The 24,287-nt window shown below is 52.7% G+C and overlaps 1 protein-coding gene across 1 annotated transcript; it reads left to right on the forward strand.

Annotated features, from left to right (window-relative positions):
* Window positions 1-276: 276 nt before the first annotated feature.
* Window positions 277-24,287, forward strand: SPMIP6 (sperm microtubule inner protein 6). The gene is made up of 8 exons (XM_065406606.1): window positions 277-411; window positions 12,378-12,525; window positions 13,452-13,454; window positions 15,849-15,961; window positions 17,163-17,238; window positions 18,340-18,553; window positions 20,766-20,855; window positions 24,182-24,287. Exons 1-8 carry the CDS (start codon window positions 277-279, stop codon window positions 24,285-24,287), a joined length of 885 nt encoding a protein of 294 aa, XP_065262678.1.

Here is a 24,287-nt window from a genome sequence, read left to right on the forward strand (position 1 = left end):
AAATCTCCCTGCTCATTTACTGTGACATCACCTGTGATGCAAGCAGGGCTGGTGAGTGGGAGAGGCTGTCACATTCAAGGAACACACGTTAGTTTGCCACCCCAGCATGCAGAGCCCCTCTCCCTTCCCCGCCAGCCACAGACGTTTGAGGGGGTGGGGAATCCTAATCTAATGACGTTGAGGCACAAAACCCCTTGGCGGATGACGTGTCCCCGTGACCTGTGGAGTCGCTGAGTGTATTTGAAGAAGGATTCCCCCACACGGGTGTGTTTCAAGATGTTCCTCTTCGCCCGTAAAACCAAGACCCCCATCAGCACCTACACGGACTCCTACAGAGCACCGAACAGCATGAGAAAAACCTTCCAGGAACCTCCGAATACTCTGTGGAAAGAAAATAAGTTTGTGACGGAGGTAAATCTCCCCCCTCCCCTCCCCCAGTAGGCAGTGTTATCAGACGCAGGATCTCAGCTTCTGTAGCGCTCCTAAGCTCTGCCACCATGGAGCTCTTCTGCATCTCAGCTTCTGCGGAGCCCCATAAGCCCTTCAGATGCTGATTTTTATGATGTTTTGGGTGTCCTCATAAAATGTGGGTCTCCCCTTTCCACTTAGCGTTTTGATTGTGCAGCCGTGCCAGCGTGGTGGTAACAGTATCACTTTAAACTACCTAAAAGTACAGCTGGTGAGCGAGAGGCAATCTGTTGTTGTCCTCGTTTATAAATGAGTGCTGGTCACTACTGCTGTGGGAGGGAAATAATAAATGCAGCTACTGTAATGCTTAGATAGCACTTTTCATAAGAGGCTAGTATCATTCTCTCCATTTTAAGATGGGGAAACTGAGGCACGGCAAGGGGAAGTGATTTGACCAAGGTCACCCAGCAGGTCAGTGGCAGAGAAAGGAACAGAACCCATGTTTCCAGAGGCCCAGTCCACTGCCTGAGCCAGTAGGCCACATTTTCATTTGTTCATGTTCCTCTGTGCAAGAAGAGCTGCATGCCAGTCCCAAATGGAAAGCTTTCACTAACAACAGTCTGTACTGAAGTCATGGTGTCCTTCGGGCCAGCTATAGCTCTTAGAGGGCAGGGATTTCACTGTTAGCACTGTGAAGCACCTGGCTGTAGGTGCTATAAAATAATACACAGAGGTAGGTGGTCCATGGAGACTATAGGTCACAACATAAATTCGGCCAGACTGGGTCAGACCAATGGTCTAGCTAGCCCAGAATCCTGTCACTGACAGTGGCCGGTGCCAGATGCTTCAGAGGGAATGAACAAACAGGGCAGTTACAGAGTGATCCACCCCCTGTCGTCTACTCCCAGCTTCTGGCAGCTGGAGGTTTAGGGACAGCTGGAGCATGAGGTTGCGTCCCTGACTATCTTGGCTAATAGCCATTGATGGACTCCATGAACTTATTTAATTCTTTTTTGAACCCCGTTATACTTTTGGCCTTCAAAACATCCCCTGGCAACATGTCCCATGGGTTGACTGTAATGGAATATGTCCTGGCCATTTAGATTTCGATGTGACATTGCACGCTGGGCCTTATTGTCTCTATAGACCATAGTTTTATCCAAATTAGGTGCCAAAATTTGGGGGCACTTTTGTTGCAAACCACCTCTGGTTAAAGACACTCCAGAGATTGCAGACTGGACTCTCTTGTCGTGTCTTTCAATGGATCCTGGTTAATCTCCTTGGTTCTGAGGCTCTATGCATGGCCAAACTAGAACTGGGCTGTTGGGGGGTTCCCAGCTGTCGAGGCCTCCACAAGTCATCACAGTAATTTTCTCGTTAGAGATTTTGAAACATGCCGGGTGAGTTAGAGCTGTGGATGAAAACCTTGCAGAACAGCCTATAAGCAAATGTCTGATGAATTTTTGCCAGCTGGTAACAATGAACATAATATACAAAAGTTCCCCTGCCTCCAGGTTCAGACTGTTCTCCACAGACATGGTATCTGAGCAGCCAGCCAGCGTCTTTCTCTGTGCATGAACTTTCCACTACAACCCTCTATGCATCTGTCCTTTGGCTTGGAATATGGTACCCGGCACCCTCTGCTGTCCAGATTGTGGCAGAACTGGTGAATGACCATTAGAAAATGTTTTCGAGCTGAGGCGCAGAGCGAGAGCATCCAAAAAAGGGAGGTTAAACAATCACAAGGAGGCTCTTTTGGGGCAATGCAGGCTCAGCCTGGGCACTTAGCAGTATGGGGCGTATGACACACAGCTAAGCAGCTCTGGTTCTATCTAGTAGGGGACAGCATTGCATGCACACCCCAGCCAGCTCATTGCAACAGAAGCTTGCTGCAGGCTGAGGAGGAAAGACATGCTGTACTCCAGGAGGTGCTGCCAGCAGCAGCTAATTATTAATTATCTACTTCCCATCGCCAATAATCTAATCACTCCAATTAGTGGGAGGGAGTCATTGGTCATGAAGTGAACATAGCAAAGAGTGCGACAGAGAGGCTGGCTCCCAAGCGCCCGAGGCTGAGAGGCGGTGCAGCCCGCTCAGGCAGTCATGGTCAGAAAGATCCGACAAGCCATCCCCTTGGATGGGCGCGGCGGTGGGGATGAGAGAGCTCCACAGAATGCTGGGGACCTGGCAATGGAAGAAGGGGGGGTCATTTCTGTAACCCCTACTAATGCAGTGTGGTGCTCTGTCTACCTCGGGTGGCCAGGCCATATGGAGGTTTATCAGTCTGCTAGAGCCTGCCAGGGGCTAGAGCTGGGATTTTTAGCTCTAGAAGGCTCAGGTCTGCTTCCTGCTGCCAACATCCTAGGCAGGGGGTCACACTATGTTTTATGGGGATGTGTCTAAGCCAAACCTCATGTCTCCTAATGATCTGACCTCTCTCTCCAGCCAGCCTTTGTACCCTGCTGATTACCTGCTACCTGACTGCCCCCCCCCCCGCCGCCGCCGCCTCCGCCTCCTCCATTTAAATGCCCGACAGTCGATGTGTTGTATTATTTCTGAATTACTGCACTTGCTATTAAATCGGTACATCTGTATGCATCATAGTCCAATGTACTCCCCTCCTGCCACCCTAACCCCTATGCCCCAGCTCACATCCTGGGCTCCTCTCACTGAGATGCCCCTGCTCACTCCTGCATGTCTCAGGCTCCAGGTGTGCCTTGGTCTCTGCTCATGCCTTGGTCTCATAGAATATCAGGGTTGGAAGGGACCTCAGGAGGTATCTAGTCCAACCCCCTGCTCAAAGCAGGGCCAATCCCCAGCTAAATGGGGGGGGGCAGGAAGAGGCGGGTGGGGTGGGGCCTTGGGGGAAGGAGTAGAGTAGGGGCCGGGCCTGGGGCGGAGCGGGGGTCAAGGCCCCCCGGCAGATCAGAAAGTTGGCGCCTCTGTGCCAAGGGGTTGCCTTTGATATTATGGGCAATCGTTTCCCATCTGCCAAAGGACCCTGTTTTGATACAATCTACCTGCCCGAAGGGCTGGATCCACAGGGATCTCACTTTTAAATTTTAGCTACAATGTGGTTGACCCAACCGACTGTGACATCACTGGTGATGCAAGCAGGGCTGGTGACTGGGGGAGGCGGTCAGATTTGGGAGACAGACTTTTAATTTGCTACAATAGTACAGAGAGCCTTTTTCATAGTCTCACCCCTCAGCGTGGCTTGTGGTGGCCTCCAGAAATTAACTTCAGGCATAAAGCCCTGGCTGGCACCTGGGGATCGCTTGAGACGTAGTTTAGACTGAAGGTGGAATCCCTTCCAAGGACCCATTTGAGAGATGTTCCTCTTTGCTCATAAAACAAAGACGCCGATCAGCACCTATACAGAATCTTACCGACCGCCTTGTACCGTGAAACAGACTTACAGGGAACGGCCACTTACGTTGTGGGAAGAAAACAAGTTTATTACAGAGGTAAATCTCCCACTTCTAAGACTGCTAATCTACAGCCCTGTTAGCTGAAGGACGGGTTCCCGATGGTCTGTGAGCCTGGCACCCAGGGCGTGGACAGCATCAGATGACAGGCCCCCAAACTGTGGGGTGCACCTCCCTAGGGGGGCACGGAGGAATGTTTTTGGGGGGGATGGCAGGTCCCAGGCCAGCCCCCCCGGGGAGCGGGGAGGGAGCATCACCCAGCCCCACTCCACTCCCAGATCAGCCCCGGCCCCACACCAGGTCCCACTCCTGGCCCCAGCCCTGGCCCCACTCCTGGCCCCAGCCCCACCCCCAGCTGTGGCCCCAGCCCCCTTACCCCTGTCCGTGTCCTAGGGGGCACGGATAGGGGTAAGGGGGGGACGCGATGCTGAAAAATGTGGGGACCACTGACATAAGCTCAGCAGCTTTGGGCTAAATTGGGAGTGGGACAGGAGACTTCCAAACATTCTGAAGGGGGCTGCAGGCCAGGGGGTTATTTTGTGGTTTTTTCCCCCCTTAGCGGGAAAGTTGATGGCCGGGGTACTCTGCTGCCTTTCCAACGAGGCTTGCATGAGAAACCCTTTACCGTAGGCGGCTGTGGGGCTTTTAGATTGCAACCGCTGTGGGTCAGGGACTTTTCTTACTGTGGGTGTGTACAACACCTAGTGCACTGGGGCCTCTAGGCCCTCCTGCAAAGCAAAATATCATCATCTTCAGCAGCAGCAGCATCTCTGTGGTGACTGAAGATGCCCTGGGACAAGGCGGAGGGTATCATCCCTGACACCACAGCTACATCCCTTCTGCCCACTCATTCCCGCTGCAGCTGGAGCCGGGATTCTGCTTGTTCTGAACTGCTGTGCAGGGCTGTTGTGTATCGTTTAAAGGCTGCTGCTTTCAGCCCTGGCGGAAGGGGTGTCCGCTGGTGAAGTATGTCCCACGCCCACGCTGAGAATGTTTGGGTGTTGGGGGGAGGGAAGAGGGGGGATGCTTTGGCATGGTCGCATTTTCAGTGGCACCCGTGATTAAAGCCTGCCTGCCTTTCCACAACCCAGAGGCTCCCTGGGAGGCAGGTTGACTCGCTTCCCCTTAAACTGGGTCACAATTGAGCTAAAATCTATCCTCATCATCTGCAAAGGGGGATGAGATTCCCGTCCTTTGTAAACCACTCTGAGGCTAGGTCTACACTGGGGGCGGGGATCAATTTAAGATACGCAAATTCAGCTACGCGAATAGCGTAGCTGAATTCGACGTATCCTATTCAACTTACCCCGCTGTGAGGACGGCGGCAAATCGACCGCCGCAGCTCCCCCGTCGACAGCGCTTACTCCTACCTGCGCTGGTGGAGTACACGCGTCGATTCGGGGATCGATTGTCGCGTCCCGACGAGACGCGATAATTCGATCCCTGAGAGATCGATTTCTACCCGCCGATCCAGGCGGGTAGTGAAGACAAGCCCTCAGATCTACTGATGAAAAATGCGCTATACGAGCTAAGTATCATATTCTTCTTCCACTCACCAAGCCCCTGTCCTGAGGCCAAGCCACACCCTCTCCCTTCAAATTGACAGATCTCTTTTTTCTCTCCTTCTGAGCACTGGGAAGGATCTGACCCTCTTTCACCTCCCCGTCTGTTGGGGTCACCGTCGTACAACAGACACACCTGTGGTCAGCTCACCCCACAGAGGGACAAACCCCAGGACCTTTGGTTCCAGCTCAGGTCCCTGGCACCCCAGTTAAAGGAGAAGGTAGTGCTATTACTGGATGGATTCACAACCACTTGAAGCCTTTAAATCAAGACTGGGTGTCTCTTTCTAAAATATATGCTGTAGCTCAACCAGAAGTTATGGGCTTGACGTAGAAATCAGTGGGGGAGATTCTCTGGCCTGTACTATGCACAAGACCAGCCTAGATGATTCTCTGGCCTTTAAATCGATGAATCTGCTAGGGCTTATGGCCCTGATCCGCCAAGATATTTAGGTACCTAATTCCCAGGGAGTTAAGAACCTACATATCTTTGAGGATCTGGGCCTGTATCTTCTATGGATCTTAAGGCACAAGAAGGAACAATAGCGACATACACGGGCCCAGTTTCATCCAGCAACCGACAGTGGAAACACACATCTGCTGACCTCATGACTTGTCTGCTGTTCCAAGTAACAGACCAGCAATTCCTCCCTTTCTTGCATGAATTCTACACAGCAGACACGGTTGACTGGCTGACTCTCTTGCCCTGTGCTTTTTATGCCTTTGTGGCCAGGCCCAGCTTCGATCCCTGGCTTGCAGGGCTATTTGCCAGGTGGGGTGGTACATGGAGGTTCTTGGTGGATTTACTGGGGGAGATCTTTGATGGGACTTGAGGTATGGTGCGCTGGTGTCAGTGGAGGGTGTCTGTCTATTTAATGGCTGCTCTTTATTGTAAAGAGGCTGGGGTGGGAGTGCTTTATCTGACAGTACAAAGCATAATAAATAAATGCTTCTAATTGACGTCATGCTGGCCGACCCTTCCTCCGACCAGCGCTCACACATGACAGCCCTAAAAAGAAACAGAGCCACAGGGCACAGAGCAAGGGACCAGACCGAAACTGTGACAAAATGGGCAGTGGGACGGTTCTCATAGGCCCTGGGGTTAGACGTCGCCTGCGGTCCCCAAGCCGAAAGCCTTTTCCACGCCTCACTCAAATAGGCCCTGCCCGACTCGTCCGGCCTTCGGGAAGCACTGCAGTATCATAGCAATCCAGTCTGCTTTCTGGGACACCTCTTACCCACAATGCTCGCTGCTGCAGAAGGAGCAGGGCGGAGAGGAGCTTAACTTGGAGAGGTGGTTCTCCGGCCAATCTGGGAGGTCACAGGGTGGCTGGTCCTTTAACAGTGGGGGTGGGTCTCTCAGTTCCCACCTGTGACACTAACTCGCTTCTCCAGGTGGGGAAAATGGGGCATGTGAGTCAACCAGGCCTGTGGGATAGATGAGGGAGAAGTCTAGGCAGGGGGAGATGGAGGTGTCTGCAGGGAGGTAGGAGACCTTCTGACACTGCGGGGAGACTCCGGCTAGGTAGGGCTGGGAATGGCCTGCCAAAGCAGGGAAAGTCTCCAAGCAGGAAGGCATGGGAGGAGGGAGCAGTGAGCCCAGGAAGGGCTGGTGGGGGAGATGAAAGAGAGCCCCGGAAGGGTGAAAGCTGAGCCCAGAGCGTGGGCAGGAGAGCGTCTGAGCTATTGAAGATGGACCAGCTCCTTTGAAAGTGGGACTGAGCCCTGTTTGAAACGGGTGTTAAAACTCTGTGTTTGGTTTTGGGCTTGTATACCATAGAATCATAGAATATCAGGGTTGGAAGGGACCTCAGGAGGTCATCTAGTCCAACCCTCTGCTCAAAGCAGGACCAATTCCCAACTAAATCATCCCAGCCAGAGCTTTGTCAAGCCTGACCTTAAAAACCGCTAAGGAAGGAGATTCCACCACCTCCCTGGGGAACCCATTCCAGTGCTTCACCACCCTCCTAGTGAAATAGTTTTTCCTAATATCCAACCTAAACCTCCCCAACTGCAACTTGAGACCATTGCTCCTTGCTCTGTCATCTGGTACCACTGAGAACAGTATAGATCCATCCTCTTTGGAACCCCCTTTCAGATAGTTGAAAGTAGCTATCAAATCCCCCCTCATTCTTCTCTTCTGCAGACTAAACAATCCCAGTTCCCTCAGCCTCTCCTCATAAGTCATGTGCCCCAGCCCCCTAATCATTTTCGTTGCTCTTTGCTGGACTCTTTCCAATTTTTCCACATCCTTCTTGTAGTGTGGGGCCCAAAACTGGACACAGTACTCCAGATGAGGCCTCACCAATGTCGAATAGAGGGGAATGATCAAGTCCCTCGATCTGCTGGCAATGCCCCTACTTATACAGCCCAAAATGCCATTAGCCTTCTTGGCAACAAGGGCACACTGTCGACTCATATCCAGCTTCTCGTCCACTGTAACCCCTAGGTCCTTTTCTGCAGAACTGCTTCCTAGCCATTCGGTCCCTAGTCTGTAACAGTGAATAGGATTCTTCCGTCCTAAGTGCAGGACTCTGCACTTGTCCTTGTTAAACCTCATCAGGTTTCTTATGGCCCAATCCTCTAATTTGTCTAGGTCCCTCTGTATCCTATCCCTACCCTCCAGCGTATCTACCACTCCTCCCAGTTTAGTGTCATCTGCAAACTTGCTGAGAGTGCAGTCCACACCATCCTCCAGATCATTATTGAAGATATTGAACAAAACCGGCCCCAGGACCGACCCTTGGGGCACTCCGCTTGAAACCGGCTGCCAACTAGACATGGAGCCGTTGATCACTACCCGTTGAGCCCGACGATCTAGCCAGCTTTCTATCCACCTTATAGTCCATTCATCCAGCCCATACTTCTTTAACTTGCCAGCAAGAATACTGTGGGAGACAGTATCAAAAGCTTTGCTAACGTCAAGGAATAACACATCCACTGCTTTTCCCTCATCCACAGACCCAGTTATCTCCTCATAGAAGGCAATTAGGTTAGTCAGGCATGACTTGCCCTTGGTGAATCCATGCTGACTGTTTCTGATCACTTCTCTCTCCTCTAAGTGCTTCAGAATTGACTCCTTGAGGACCTGCTCCATGATTTTTCCAGGGACTGAGGTGAGGCTGTCTGGCCTCTAGTTCCCCGGATCCTCCTTCTTCCCTTTTTTAAAGATGGGCACTACATTAGCCTTTTTCCAGTCATCCGGGACCTCCCCCGATCGCCATGAGTTTTCAAAGATAAGGGGTGGATTTTTTGTTAATGGCTTAGCTGGGCGGGGGGGGGGGAGGTTATCACTGAGGGGAAACTGAGGCAGGGATGCTGCAGGGTCACCCATGCCATGAGGGGGCTCTCTGGTGGCGACCCTCTCACAGGAAGGTTGCTTTGAAAATGTTTAACAGCCTGAGAGTGCAAAACACCAGCCTGTCCGATGCATTTTCACCCCTCTAGCTGAGCATTGCACAAATCCTGACCTAGAGAGAGACCTGCAAACGCCATTTGTTTCCTGCCTCTCTGACGGCCAGCAGACTTCTGAGCCCCACTTGGCGTGATTGCATGGTGGCTCTGGCCCCAGATGTGTCTGAAAGCACCCAGCTCTTACCACGATCACGGTAGCATTACTTCCCCGCTCCACAGTGCCACCCCGACCTCCCCAAGCGCTATAAACATTCATTCATTAAGCTGTGTGCTGAATTAAATGTCATCAGCTTTGCTGCTAATTCTTACATCTCCAGCCAGGCTGTATGTCTGATCCTCTGCGTTTTTGCCGTTGAATGCACAGCCAGCTATGCATTCCGTGATCTTGCAGTGAAATTAAAGCATTTGCCATCTTTGTATTCAAAAGAAACCTAGGGAACTGCAGGTCACACCTCCCAGGAGCTCCCCCTCCTGAAGTTATCCATCACCCTCATGTCTCTTTGAAAGGCTGACAGGTATTTTCTGGGCTGGAGCGTGTTTGAGCTCACGTATGTGGCCACAATAGAGAGGCTGCAGCCTGCAGAAATGGGTCCTGACTTGAGGTGCCTCAGCTGCTCCCCCGACCCTGCTTTGTTCTGTGTGTATAGCATGAGCCTGACATACAGTTATTTGTTTTTGACTGTGCATTGCTCCTGTGTGGGATTCCCACCCTTGTTGATTTGGAGAGGGGAGGGGTTTGATGGCAGGGGACTGGCAGAGGGAAGGAAAGGTTTGCATATAGCCCTTGGTTACAGGACTAGCTATACCAGTCTGCGTTAAGCCCTCCCACCTCTGGAGCAGGTTAGCCAGGTGCGCACGAATTCCTGCTGATGCACCCTGGTGCTGCTGCCCATCCGCATTCGCTACAGAACAAGTTGGAGATTTTCAGGTGGAGACTGGCAGTATTGTCTAGTGGGTAGAGCAGGAGACTTTGAGTTCGGATGCCTGGGTTCTATTCATGGGAGCTCTCCAGTGAGCAGAGCAGGGGACTAGGCACTCAGGACAACTGGTTTCTCTAAACAGCTCGGCTACTGACTTGCTGTTTGACTTTAGGTAAGTCATTTGCCCTCACCATGCCTCAGTTTCCCATCTGTAAAGTGGGGATAATAATAATGACCTGCCTTGAGGGTTAATAAATTGCTCCCCAAAGCAAGGGGCTGCTGAGGTGCCCAATGCTGCAGTTCAAAGGAGATTTTAAAATCACTGCAATTGTTTTTGTAAAGGTGATGTGTCTCTGTACATCCTCAGTTACTGATCGGGCACTCAGCCCTGTACAAGCACTGACAGGCTAGAGGGCCTGAGTGTGTTACATAAGAATGGCCATAATAGGTCAGCCCTATGGTCCGTCTAGCCCAGAATCCTGTCTTCTGACAGTGGCCAATGTCAGGTGCTTCAGAGGGAGTGAACAGAACAGGGAATCATCAAGTGACCCATCCCCTGTCGCCCATTCCCGGCTTCTGTCAGTCAGATGTTTAGGGACACCGGAGCATGGGGTTGCGACCCTGACCATCTTGACTAATAGCCATTGATGGACCTGTCCTTCAGGAACTTACCTAGTTCTTTTTTGAACCCTGTTCTAGTTTCAGTCTTCACAACAACCCCTGGCAGTGAGTTCCACAGGCTGACTGTGCGTTGTGTGAAGAAATACTTCCTTTTGTTTGTTTTAAACCTGCCGCCTCATCATTTCAGTTGGTGACCCTGATTCTTGTGGTATGAGAAGGGGTAGATCACACTTCCCTATTCACTTTCTCCACAACAGTCACCAGTTTAGAGATTTTTTACGTTCTGTTGAAGCCAACGTTGAGTCTCCCGGAGGTGGCAGGATGGGGCCCCCACTGTACCCGGTCCAGAGAGCGTGCAATGCAAATAAGACCCAACCAATCCGGTTCAAACCTCCATCCCCTGGGCAGCCTGCTGTGCAGGGCGGTGCGTGTCTGTGCATGTTTTTAGTGGATTACGGTTGAAAAGCTTCAGCGAAGTGGGTTAGGAGAGATCGGAGTGTTAGCAACAAGGGCTCTTCCTGCGCTCGCTGCGGGGGCCTGGGTTAAAGGGGCATTTCTGGGCGCTTAAGAGGGAGGACGTGGGTGGTCATTTTGCGTGTTCAGTGGGTGACACCCTTGTGGTTGCCGTGCGCCTTAATAATAATAATAATTCATGGAGATATCTCCTAGAACTGGAAGGGACCTTGAAAGGTCATCAAGTCCACCCCCCTGCCTTCACTAGCAGGACCAAGTACTGATTTTGTCCCAGATCCCTAAGTGGCCCCCTCAAGGATTGAACTCACAACCCTGGGTTTAGCAGGCCAATGCTCAAACCACTGAGCTATCCCTCCCCCCTTGGTATTGCTGAGATCACCCTGCTTACAAGGCCAGTGCTTTTATTCCTATTTATATTTCCCTGGCATGGAGAGGCCCCCTTCTGCTGAGTGCTGGACAAAGAGACCGTCCCTGCCTCCAAGAGCGCAATAAACAGGACAGACCAAAGGTGGGAAGGGAAATAGACAGGACTTTGTGTGTTCATGGTACAGCTGGGATTTGAACCAGCTCTTCTAAAGCCTCGTTTGGTGCCTATCCAGTAGGCCACGCTACCCTCCCTCCAGAGGAGACAGTCACATGTTCTTACATCACTTCCAGGGATGGTGAAATGGCACCAGGCTCCATTGTTACGGGACAATATTTTGATGCAGCATCATGTGTTGCGGGATGCCAAAGAAGCACCTACAGTTCCAGTGCACACACACCAATAAGCATTAACCCACGGCATACCAGAGTAGCCCCCAAATATCCAGAACAAGCCAGGTTAGTGGCTGAGTTCTAGTGAGCTTTTAAACTTCCTCTTTGCAGGCACTGGTTCTTGTACACGTTCATGTGCATATGACAAATGAACACGCACTCCTGTGTGCATGGACAGTGCGACTGGGAATCCATGAGCGAATGGTAGTGGGGCTGTTTTCTGCCCATGTGACTATTGGTTTTGGGGTAGGACGGGAAGCTAGGAGGTTCTAAATTTTAATCCTGGCAGTACACTGATTCCTCCTTTGGTTTTTGGCTCCAATTCCATCACCTGCAAAAATAAAAGTAGGAACCTACCTCTACAAAGCACTTTGATACCTATGGATAAAAGCACCATGTTATCGTCAGGTGTTGCCATTATATACTTTGAAGAAGAAGAGCATTCAGATTTGCACACTGAACTAGCTTAGCTACCTCCTACTGGCTGTAACCAGAACTGCTCAGCTGTGTGTCATAGGCCCTATATGACTAACTACTAAAGGTGATTTCCCTTTTACTCGAGTGCAGAGGCTTTCTGAGAATGAGGTTTTCAGCTCTAGCCCTGATCTTGTTGTTACACTCTGGGTGGCCACGGTGATGAGTCATGACACGCCTTGATGCCCATGGACTTTCCCCCTTCACTGCAGCCTTGAATTTAATTGGCTTTATCCCAAACACAGAGGAATTTGCAAAGGGCAAGCTGGTATCCTTGCAACATTTAACTGATTTCGTTCCCAACTCTCTGTTGCCTTTAGGGGTTAACGAGGCCCAGAGTGGAAAATCAGGTGAACCAAGCTCAGCTGGAGAAGATGATTAAGCATGCAGTGCAGGATTATTCCTATAAGAACACGATAGAACCAACAGCCTATAGGCCAGAAAAGTATTGGGTAACCAGACCCGAAGGTATTGCTGGATTGTTTAAACCACCTGCCCCACAGCCCAGCTTCCTGTCCCTCTTCTTCCAGCTCGTCCATAGCGTGCTCCCACCCAGTGCTGGGAACTGCACTCAGAGCCCGGGGGTTCCTAAAGAAGAGTGGGCCTCGGGGTGCCGAACAGGGGCAGCTTGGCTGGGTCGCTGGAGGCCAGGAGGCTGAGGTACAAGCAAAGGCCGCCAGGAGCAAGCACAGGTCCCCACCCCGTGCATCCCTACCTATTCTCCTGCAAGAAACCCATTTCCCCTCCATACAGACCCTTCCTCCCCAGTGCAGAGACCCAGTGCTCAGCACTGACGGTGGGGAAGCAGCTCTCTGACTGCTGGGCTCCCCGTGTGGTTCTCTGCTGCTGATACGCGGGGCCCTCTTTGAGGGAGCAGGCGTGGCCGGTCTGGCCCAGCCACAGACCATTCACAAGTCAGGCCAGGATGCACCCAGCCGCTCCTGGATCCTCGGCCAGCCGGCCTCAGTGCCCAGATTCCAGGTGCAGAGGTCAAAGGATTTGCGCACCCAATTCCCATTAGAACGAATGGGATTCCAGCATCCAGACCTCCGGGGGTGCTTTGGAAAGTCTCAGCCCTAGAGTCCAGGACCATCGAAACCCCACCAGCCCTGCTGAGGTTGCACCAGTTCCTCTGAGGCCTCCCCTTCCCCATGATGCACGCCCATTGCACGGTGCTCCCCTCCCCCTCTACCTGATTACAAGCTCCCCTCCTCCACCCACCCCCACCTTCTGCCTCCATATTACTACGGCACAGAGTGGGAGGGGACAGGGAAGAGGAGCGCGCCTGGGGAAGCCAGCAGCCCGGCTGGCATGGAGTCAAGGCGGCTAGCTAAGCTCCCCTGTTCTCTCTGAAGAGCCCCAGGCTGGTCCACTTGTCTCTGCTCTCCTCCCAGCTGGTCCTTCACTCTGCCACCAGGAGGGAAGGGCAAATGGGACTGTCTGTGGGCACCTGTACGCCTGCTCCTGCCACCCCAGGGGCACCAGAGAAGGGACAGCAGCCTGCATGTACTTGAAGGGTATAACCATCAAGCAGCAGGAAAGGACTCTGGGAACTGGGAACGATGGGATGGAATTACCTGAAGGAGGATTTAGGCTGAACAGCAGGAAAAGCCCCCAGACGGGGGCGGGGGACGTACCAGGCTGTGAAATCGTCTCCCAGGGGAAGGGTGGGACCCTCATTGCCGGGGACATGTCAACAGAACCGGGCACAGCCCCAGAGCCCAGTGTGCGGAGATAGGCTATGGCCATTTTCACTTCCTGCCCAGTCCAGGTTTGACCTATTTGCTTGGCAGCCAGGGCGCTGCCCCCTGGACCCCGCAGTGTGGCAGATGGGGGCTCCACCATGGGACTGCCCTTCCCTGGCTTCTACGGGTGCTGGGTCAGTGCTGTCTCCCCTGGCTTGGGAGGTTCATCTTCGTCCTAGAAATGGGAAGAGAAGCAAAGGGCTAGTGGGGAGGGAGGGAAGCTGATTTTTAAAAAACCCCAGCGTGGTTCCTCTCTCCCTCTGGCCCTCACGGCCAGGCCAGCAACACCCTGGAGAGGTGCAGTTAATTGGCTCCCTGGGACACTCCCTTGGCACCTCACCCCTGCTGCTGACGCACCAAAAGGGCTGTTTTAAAGCACGAGGCTGTTGGATCTTGCTGTTGCACCTAGGCCAAGAGTTTCCACTACAGGAGCCCAATGTTAGGCCCCTAAATCCTTATTTAAGCTTCTGATTTTCCAAAGTGCTGGGCTCCCACTGACGTCAGCTTCACGCCACTAACTTACGTGCCTAAATAAGGCCCTCGGAGGCTGACTGTAGGCGCCTATTGTTGCAAATCTTGCTCTAGTTTCTCCGGCCCTGCTCACCGCATCAACCCTGGTACAGCGGCACTGTCCGCTGCTGTTCTTGAAGCCTGCTGCTGAGTGGAAGGCCAACAGCAGAGCACGTGCTATTCAGAAGTCCACATTTGACACAGTTCTCACACAGCAGTGCCAGAGAGACGACTGTTATTTAGAATAAGAAATAAGTGCAGCATTAGCTGGTGCCCCACTGTCTATTTTTGCAGTGCCTTCCAGCCCCCAATATAACCACCTGATGCGCAAACTCTGCCCAGGGCACACTTAACCCACCACTGCACAGCAGCCACCTCTGGTGAGGCACACAGCTGCTGTGTAACAATGTACGGGGATACTAGACCACAGTGGAGGATGGGAAGTGAGGAAGAATCCACTTGACACTGAAGAGAGACTTCAGGTGGGCAGAATGCATTCCCTGAGTTGTAATTTGGCCAGTGCCAGAGGATCTTAAAAGGGTATGAGGGGTCAGGGTCTCAGCTGTATGTCCCATCCAAAAGAGGGCACCTCCAGCATCCCAGAATCCTTTGCACCATGCTGTGGAACTGATTAATGTCTAATTCCAGTGGGGATGGTGGCACCTACTGAGTCACCAGCACTGGTCCCGCCAGCATTCTGGGATTCCCCGGCGCACACTTGACAGGCTGGAGCTGAGTTAGTTTGGATGGCGGGGCTGTTTGCCTTGGGTTTTGTTAAGGACCCCAGCTCCCGCCCAGCAGCTTTGGCTAGCTACACGTTAATCAGTTTGCTGGGGCCAAAAGGGCTAATGTGATCCTGGGCTGCATAAGCGTGAGAGGAGTGAGTAGGGGAAAGGAGGTGATTTGGCCTCTGTTTACAGCACTGGTGAGACCAGTATTGGAACCCTGGGTCCGGCTCTGGTGCCCACATGGTGAAAAGGGTTTTGAAAACTCAGACGGGTGCTGCAAAAAGCCACAAAAACGATTCAAGGGTTGCGCGGGGGGAGGGGAAGGAAGCCTGACTGTGAAAGACTGCTTAGCTTATCGAAAAGAAGAAGAGGTGACTTGATTTACCGTGTCTAAGCACCTTCCCTGGGAGAAAATACCCGTCACTCAAGGGCGCTTTAATCTAGCAGAGTCAGGCAGAACAAGCAGCAGCAGCAGCTGGAAGGTAAAGCCGGACAAATTCCAATTAGAAATGACACTTTTTAACAGTGAGGGCGGTTAACCATTGGAACAAACTACCAAGGGCAGGGGTGGGTTCTCCATTGCTTCATGTCCTCCGATCAAGACGGGTGCCTTTCTGGAAGAGATGCTTTAAGTGATTGGGCTCAATACCAGGGGGAACTGGGTGAAATTCTCCAGCCCATGTAATAGAGGAGGTCAGACTAGATGGTCTAAGGGTCCTTTTTGGCCTTGACGCGTAGGACTCTGCGAATCCCGTTGTTCTTCCTCCCTGGTAGGAAATGTTTGTCTGTTTGTCCGTTTACATTTCAGAAAAGTACAATCCAGTTTTTGTCAGTGGAGACAAGTACGCAACGTGGAGGACAGGCCCCTACAACAGCGCGGGGTGGAATAAATATACCACTTACCTCCCCAGGCTTCCAAAGGTAAATCCTGGACCTCCAGAATGCGCCTGCTTCTCGTCCCTAGGCGGGGTGCGGCGGATGAGCAGGGAAGGGGCTATGCTTTCAAAGCGGCCGGTGGGGTGTCAGCCCGTGTGACTCCTCCTACAGCTAGCTCCTTCTCCACTCTTTGCTTTGCAAATTTTACCCTTAATCACCCAGGTCAAAATCCAGTATAATACTTCTTTGCACTTGCATAGCGCCTTCCAGCAGGGCATCCCCAACCGCACAACACTGCAAAATGGAGTCAGTCCCCCTGCACGCTAAGCGAAGTCCTGGCTTCGTCTGGCTCGAGGCCATCCTCCCGAAGGAAGCGAGGAGTTGCTCCAGCTACAAGCAGACTTTCCCCCCTCCATAGGGAGAGCTGTCTTTTCAGAGACAGGGTTCAGACACGGCAAATATCCGTAGCTAGGATCTGTGCAAAGGCGGTGGGTATAAGAGGCCAGGGGAGGCTAAGCCTTCCCAACCAGCCAGCCCGCCGCCTTTGGAGCATGCGCTCCACCCCAAGGCCCCACTCCCGCTTGTCCTCTTCCCAGCCCCACGCTGCCTGCATGGAGGCCTCGTGGGAGAGGGTGAAGAGGTGCACGCAAGCGGTGGGCAGACAGCCGACTCAGTTGGCCGACTGGTGGGCAGGCGCAGGGGCCTGGGGGAGGGGGCGAAGAGGCACAAGCAGTAGGCACGGGGGGAACCTTTGGGAGGAGCCCGAGTGGGGCCCCGGGATGGGGCGTGGGTGGGGCTTCGGGGGGAGGAGACTGATCAGGGGTGGGCCTCGGGGCAGGGCCACAGTCCAGGCACACGCATCCTCCCCAAACGTGGCTGTGTCTGTGCTGTTTTCATGGCACGTGTGCCATGTAGTTCTGTGCAATAGAAACAGAAGAAAACGGTCAAGGTAACTCTGGGTTCGGTGGAGTCTGTGGAATGACTCAGGTGTCGGCCCAGTTCCCAGTGGCCAAGCGTCCGCCACGTCAGAAAAGCCACCAGCTCACTAAGCAGCATCGACGCTGGCGGTCTCGGCAGAGAGGCCAAGGCAAGGATGGCGCCTGCTCTCACCTCCCACGGGCAAGGGCAGGGCAGGGTGAGGGAAGCTTGCGCTTTCGCTGCCCGGGCTGTTCCTGATCCAGAGACAAACAGGGGGCTTTGCACGTTTGCTGGACATACATGAAGGCTCTGAAATCTTTCCTTGCAGGAAGCAGGGATGGAGACCATTCTCCGCGGGATGCCCATGGAATACCCGCCGAAACCCGACCGGCTCAATAATTACGGTAATTGTACTGGGTCCTCCTATAACCTTACCTCGAGAGAGCGGGGATTCCAGGAGAGCCAGTGGGGGAGATTTTAATCCATACAATGCCTCGCAGGCTGGAAACGGACGGCGTCCCGCAAGGAGCAGCGGGTAGATATTTCCTTGGGAGGTTTTTATGTGCCGCATTTCTGGGTCCCTTCAGCTGCAAAAGACCAGGAAGCCCCTGGAGCCATTCTGGAGCATAAGCTCTGCTGTCGCTGCCGTCTGTGACTGTGAAGGCGACGCCAGGACTTGCCAATTAACTGCCCCCAACTCAGCTACCTCCGTTCCCCTACTCTCCAACCCCACAAGGCAGCTCACGGTCAGGAACCCCTGAGGTTACCAGGGTTCCTGAGGCTGTGAAGGTGCCTCCTCCCTGCGGCTGCTGGGAGTGGGGCACGGTGGGTTTGGCTGATCCCCGCCGCTGGTAGCTTATGGTACTGCTGAGTCTCTTCATCCTGGAGGATGTTGGGGGCTTTCTTAAAGGGCCACTCCCCTTGGGAAATGTTGTGGAGGGCTTCCAATCCCTTGTGCATTGACCCACCTGCCCAGGTCACCAGTGGGGCCTTTCTGCACCAAAGCACGGGTGGAGGGATAGCTCAGTGGTTTGAGCATTAGCCTGCTAAACCCAGGATTGTGAGTTCAAACCTCAAGGGGGCCATTTGGGGCAAAATCAGTACTTGGTCCTGCTAGTGAAGGCAAGGGGCTGGACTCAATGACTTTTCAAGGTCCCTTCCAGCTCCATGAGATAGGTATAGCTCCATATATTATTATAAACCTCTGCAGCTAGAGCTAAAGAAGCAATTCAGTAGCTGGCCCCAGTAGTAGATTGTTGTCCTGCCCACGGCCACTAGAGGGAGACGTGGCATGTGCATGCGCACACACACACAAGCATGGGATCCTTGCTCTAGTCACTAGCCCCTCCACCCCCCCGTTTGGATTCTGCAACTCCTTGGTTGCTCCGGTTTTGCCCTAGTTGCCACGGGCGCTGTACCCAGAACGCTTGAGGGCCAGGCTCTCCGTCTAGGGCGGCGAATGTCCGGTTTCCCCTCCCCCACCTTTTTGGCTCCTCTTGTTTCAGAAAGGGAAGTGGTGGTCAACATGCTGAACAGCTTATCCCGCAGCCAGCTCCCCTCCGTCCAGCATCGTTCCACCATCCCCGGGAGAAAGCCCTTCCAAGGCTACTACAGCCCCTGCACCGGGCGCCACTACTGCCTGCGCGGGATGGATTACTATGTGGACGGAGCCCCCTGCAACGAGAGGCAGCTCAACCAGCTCGTGGAGAAGATTGTAAGGTTCGGAGGGTTACGCAGTGCACATAACACTTCCCTCTCGGGGCAGAGCAGAATCCAGCCCCGTCCTTCCTCGTTGCTCCTGCAGGGCTCACGGGGGGTCAGAACTCGGGCCCCGATCCTGCCCGTCGCACGCAAAGCTCCCCTGGGCGGACGGAGAGTTTGGCATGCAGGATCGGGCCCTCGTTTCCGGCAGATGGGCATTGCGGGGCAAAGAGCAGGCCCGGTGCTGGGGAAAGGAAAGGCAGCGTTCAGGGAAACACGGGTGTTTCTCGGCCCTGCCCTTCACTGTCGCCCCGGGCCCAGACAACTGAACATCATTGAAAGATGATCAGGAGAGGCCAGGGCGTGTAGGAGGGGAGGCTGAGGTGGGGATCAGTGCAGAGAAAGCAGGGCCCTTCCAAGCCCCTTTGCAAAGGATCGACACCTTCGCCCCACTTCCAGGCGCACCCCCCATCTCCTCCCATCCTGCCCCAGGGTAAGATCCCCGTCTCACTCGTTCTTCTCCCAGTATTGCCAGCCCCAAATGTTCAAAAATCATGAGTCAGGCTCGCCAAAAATCACGAGATTGGCTTTAAAATCGTGAGATGATTCAAAAAGAATAGATTGGGTGTCCTTTTGATTTGCCTTCTGCTTTTGAGCCTTTGGGGCGCACTGGGGTCACATTTTGATGCTTTCTCCATAGCCCTTACTTTTTCTTTAAGAATGAAGGCTGAAGTCATCACATATCCACCTGATTCCAGGAGCTGGGGCTTTAAGGAACCCAGTAATTATTCTGAGACTCATGACAAAATCTTGAGAGTTGGCAGCACTCTGGCACCTGTCCCCTTTCTCAGTCCGTTGGGTTTTCCCTGGGCGGTGTTTTCATTTCTCATTCCCCTTTGCCTCCCTGCTCTCTCTGCCTCCCCCACCCCTCACTTTCCCAGTTCTCTCCTCCTCCTTTTTCCTCCCCCCGGTGCGCTGCCCCTCCGTCCCCCGCCCACACCCCAGTGCCCTCCTCCCTCTCCACCCAACTGGGTGAGCAGTTGTCAGTGAGCCCAAGCTGAAGTCACTAGAACTCTTTGCTTGAGTAGCCAGCAGCAGCCCTGCAGCTCCCCAGGACAGGGCTGCGAGCCAGGTCCATCCCCTCCAGCACCGCAGAGGTAAGGGCAATACCGTAAAGAGGGATATATCTATACACAAGCGTGGCCGAAGGCTCTGTAGCCACAGAGGCAAGGGCAGTGAGGAGAAGAGTCAGGGTGACCCAAGGGTGGGACCTTCAGCACAGGAGTTGAGAGCAATCCTGGCAAATACAGGCCAGGACACCCAAATAGTCAAAGCTCTGGGTCCTTGGGGTGCTGGAGCAATGGGCAATATGAAGAGGACTGACTCACGGAGTTAGTGACTGACGGGCAGGCGGAGAGGTTGCAGTAGCAGCTCTGGGTAGTATTTTGCTTTGGATCCGAGAGGCTGCACAGAGGAACCCACTCCAGGGCGTGGGCCGTCTCTCTGTCTCGGTGTTTATAAAGTGCCCATCACCCATGGGGTCCAGCCACACAGAAATTGCAGTTTTTACGAAGCGGGTTTCTGAACCTGTTTCATGCAACCAGTGCAATCTCCGTGGGCAGATGCTCTCAAACCGATTGGAGAGCGGCCGATACACAGTCTGCTTCACTCAGTTTGCTCAGGAGACAGTGTAGTTAAAGTGGTGCTGCTCCTGGGTGCAGACCATCCCAAAGCCCCAGCCCTGCCTTGCCTTCGGGGTCACAGCCTCGCTGCTGGGGAACAGCAGGCAATTTTCTAGCCCTCTGAGGATAGTGCTGTAGCCCCACTGCTGCCCATTGAAAACCCCTCCGTCTCCAGGAGCAGTGCTCCTAGCATCACCTCTCTCTGTGGAGGAGAGAGCTGTAGCAGCCTTAACTCGGAGCTGAGGAGCCCAGGGATCTGGTTTTCCCTGCAGTTAAAGTCTGGGTGCTCGGCACCGCTAAAACCTGCCCCTGGGACTTTAGTGCCTGTGCTGTGGACAGACCTCTCCCTATCATTACTACTCCACCCCAGAGTCCTACCACTGCCACTTGCGTCTCTGACGCTGCTGACGCCACCATGCCCCACTTGTGGGGAGGGAGGAAGGATCTTTCCCACGTAAGCTCACTGCCCACCAAAACGAGAGGGAGCAGAGAGGAGCGAGCCCGGCCGCCTGTTGCTATCGCTAACCATCCCCTTGCGTTTCTTTCAGGAATATCCCATACTGCGGCTGCAGCCGAGAGACGATGGACTATGCACCTTTGCACAGCCCGCCGCAATCTTTCCCATATATGAACCTTAAGTAAGAAAGTTAAAGCCGGGTTCAGTGGTGGGGGAAGGGCACCGTGGCTCTAGAAAATCATGTCTTACACTGGGGAGAACAGGAAACTCACAACAGTCTTGGACTTTCCCCAGAGGCTAGAACTTCCCTCATTTGGGTTTCAAGTGAATCGTGACAAATGACTGCATGTATTATGGTAGCCCCTGGAATACAGAGAGATTAAGTGACTTGCCAAAGGTCATGGAGCAAGTGGCAGAGTTTGCAGGGTGAGAGGAGCTTATTTCTAAGGGACAGCACCATGCTTTTATTCATGGTACAAAATAATGAAGGAGTGTAAGGGACCAAACAAAGGAGAAGTGTTTGCTCTGCCCACCCTGGGGTCCTCGCCTGACGGCAAGAGAAGCGGTTAGCAAAAGGGTCGCAAGAGGTCACCTTGATGTAAAACAAATCCTGCCGGGGGCCGGGAGCCTTGGATGGTGACTTGGGCCCAGGACCAGCAGAGCGAGTCCCCAGAACTATAAATGTAACTAGGAGTGTTTAAAGGAGACCTAAAAACAGTTGCTTAGATGGGTTTGTTGCCTTTTTGCTGTAATGCTTTCATTATTTGTACCATACTTCACCTCCCCAGTTCCCCAGTTGCAAAACAGGGGTAGTCACTGCCTGGTAGCCTTCTCAACCTGGGCAGGGGTGTGAGGGTTTATTTACTAGTTAATGTCTCTATTGTGCTTTGAAATCATAAAACCCCACGTAAGTATTCGAAACCCCTGCAGACTCACAACACTACTGAGATAGGGCGGCCATCGCTTGGGATTAGTTTTTGTGCCATTTTTAACAGGTTTCCATGTCTAGTCTTTGCGGCACTAGCTTTTGTTATCATCATCATCTGCCCAGAGCCCTAGTTATCCAGTGTCCCTGTTTCCATAGTGTAACCGTGGGTCACAACTGAGGATGCCAAATTCAGGATGAACTGCTTAGAAATAGGGCAAACAGAGCCCAAAACTGGTGGTTATTCTTTCATAAGATATACCAAACCAGCCACAAAAGTAAACTCCTGTTTCACCACACTGGCTAACAAGAAAACATAAAGGCAGTTTCCTCAGGCATTCCAGTTCTTATATCACCACCAAAAACAAAAAAACCACTGGATTCAGAGATGTGTGGTTCTTTACAACCAGTCTCATCAAATAATAGGTTCTTCTGATCCCAAAGGACCAGCCACACACCCAGGTCAATATATAATTTAGATCTTACCCAAAAATCAAGCTGGTGCCAATCCTTTAGTATCTAAAATCTAAAGGTTTATTTATAAAAAGAAAGAAAGAAAGGTGAGAGCTAAAATTGGTTAAAGGAATCAATTACATCCAGTAATGGCAAAGTTCTTGGTTCAGGCTTGTAGCAGTGATAGACTAAACTGCAGGTTCAAATCAAATCTCTTGAGTACATCCACTGCTTGGATGGGTCATTCAGTCCTTTGTTCAGCGCTTCAGTTTGTAGCAAGGTTCCTCCAGAGGCAAGAAGCAGGATTGAAGACAAAATGGAGGGGTTGCCAGGGCCTTTTATAGCTTTTGCCATGTGGAGGGCATCCCATTGTTCTTACTGTGGAAAATTACAGCAACAAGATGGAGTTTGGAGTCACCTGGGCAAGTCACATGTTCATGCCCAATTTTCCTCAGTCATTGCAGGAAGCCATTACCCACGCTCCAGACAGCACGTTTACATGACAGTCCACTCAGGGTAGATGAGCGTCTCCCATGGTCCATTGTCAACCAAGTGTTTCTTGATGAGCCACTTAATTTGAATAGTCCCTCCAAGATGTGCTGGCTAGCTAACTTGTGGGCGTTACCCCAGGAGCAAACATTTGAAATCCAAGCATAGAGCCAACACTTATAATTTCACATACAAAAATGATACATGCATACAGATAGCACAATCATAACCAGAAAATCATAACCTTTTCATAGACACCTCACTCAGCAACCTTTGTACAAGATTTGCTGCAAATATATAACAGTGATTGCAACCATGATCTATATGGTCATATTTTAATCAGATAACGTCACACCATAGCATGCTGTGGTGTGTCCTGGTTGTGTCCTTCACCCATTCCTCTGGCAGCGCCTCTTAATCACTGCCCCCTTTACTTTTAGGATCCTGCCACTGAGAAGGCAACGATCACCAGGAACCGGCCTTGGGAGGAGGGCCTGTTTAACTAGATTTAGCCTTGCTGTTGTAGGCCCTATTCAACCCCAAGCAGCCCAAAATCAGGGGTCAGGCCCCCAAAATTGTGAGATTTTAAAAAAAATCATAAATGTTCTTATTTGCATTCTGATTTCGGAGCCTTTAAAATCCACTCGGGTCACATATTCAAACTTCTCTCTGCAACCAGGAGGGCTAGAAACTGACTTATTTTTTAAAAAACAGATTTTCGTGTAATCACATGACTCCAGGAGCTGGGGCTTTAAGGAAAGCACCAAAATAGTGCAAGCATTAGCAACAGTGTTCACATGCATGGGGAAGAATCATTTTAGCTAAAATTGGGATTGAAAATGGTTCTCCAATGCTGGCGAAGGTAGAACAAACCTTTAGTTCAGTGGTGGGCAGCCTGTGGCCCGCGGGCCACACGTGGCCCGTCAGGGTAATCCGCTGGCGGGCCACGAGACAGTGTTACATTGACCATCCGCAGGCACGGCCGCCCGCAGCACCCAGTGGCTGCAGTTCGCTGTTCCCAGCCAATGGGAGCTGCGGGAAGCGGCGCAGGCTGGCCACTGCTTCCCACAGCTCCCATTGGCCGGGAACGGCGAACCTCAGCCACTGAGAGCTGCGGGCGGCCGTGCCTGCAGACGGTCAATGTAACAGTGTCTTGCGGCCCGCCAGCGGATTGCCCTCATGGGCCGCAGGTTGCCCACCACTGCTTTATTTCATCTGCCTGTTGTTTGTATTCGCCTCACCGCAGACAAAAGATAGGCATCAGCGTGGGCTAGTTAGCTATGCGGAGATGTAGTCTCTGGGGTTTTCCCAGAACCCCCGAGCACGTCACGTCCCTCCCACTGGCTCCCATGTGCCTTTTAGCCCCTTGTCTCTCACCTGCCACACCCATCTGCCAGAGACCCCACTGACCGGGCCACCTCCCTCCCCAAATCCCAGGACCAGGCATTCGATATGGGGCAGAAAAACGGTGGGCATGTGGCAGCATCGCTCTGCAGTGAATCAGCCAAGAGAATGGCTCCCAAAGCTTGCCCTTTGCAATCTCCCTGAATCTCCTAATGAGCACCAGTAGGAAGTGGATTACCAAGGACCCTCCTGCGTGGGTGAGGCTTACGATCCATCGGTTTTTCCTCCTTTCCCAGGTGGGACACGAGTCACTTCCAGAAGGCCGGCGGGCCGCAGAAGGATAACTACGTCATCCATCCCGAGTTTGTGTCGGAGTCCTACCCCACTTCGCCGTGCTGGTAG

Source organism: Emys orbicularis, chromosome 6 (assembly GCF_028017835.1).
Source record: "Emys orbicularis isolate rEmyOrb1 chromosome 6, rEmyOrb1.hap1, whole genome shotgun sequence".
NCBI lineage: Eukaryota > Metazoa > Chordata > Testudines > Emydidae > Emys > Emys orbicularis.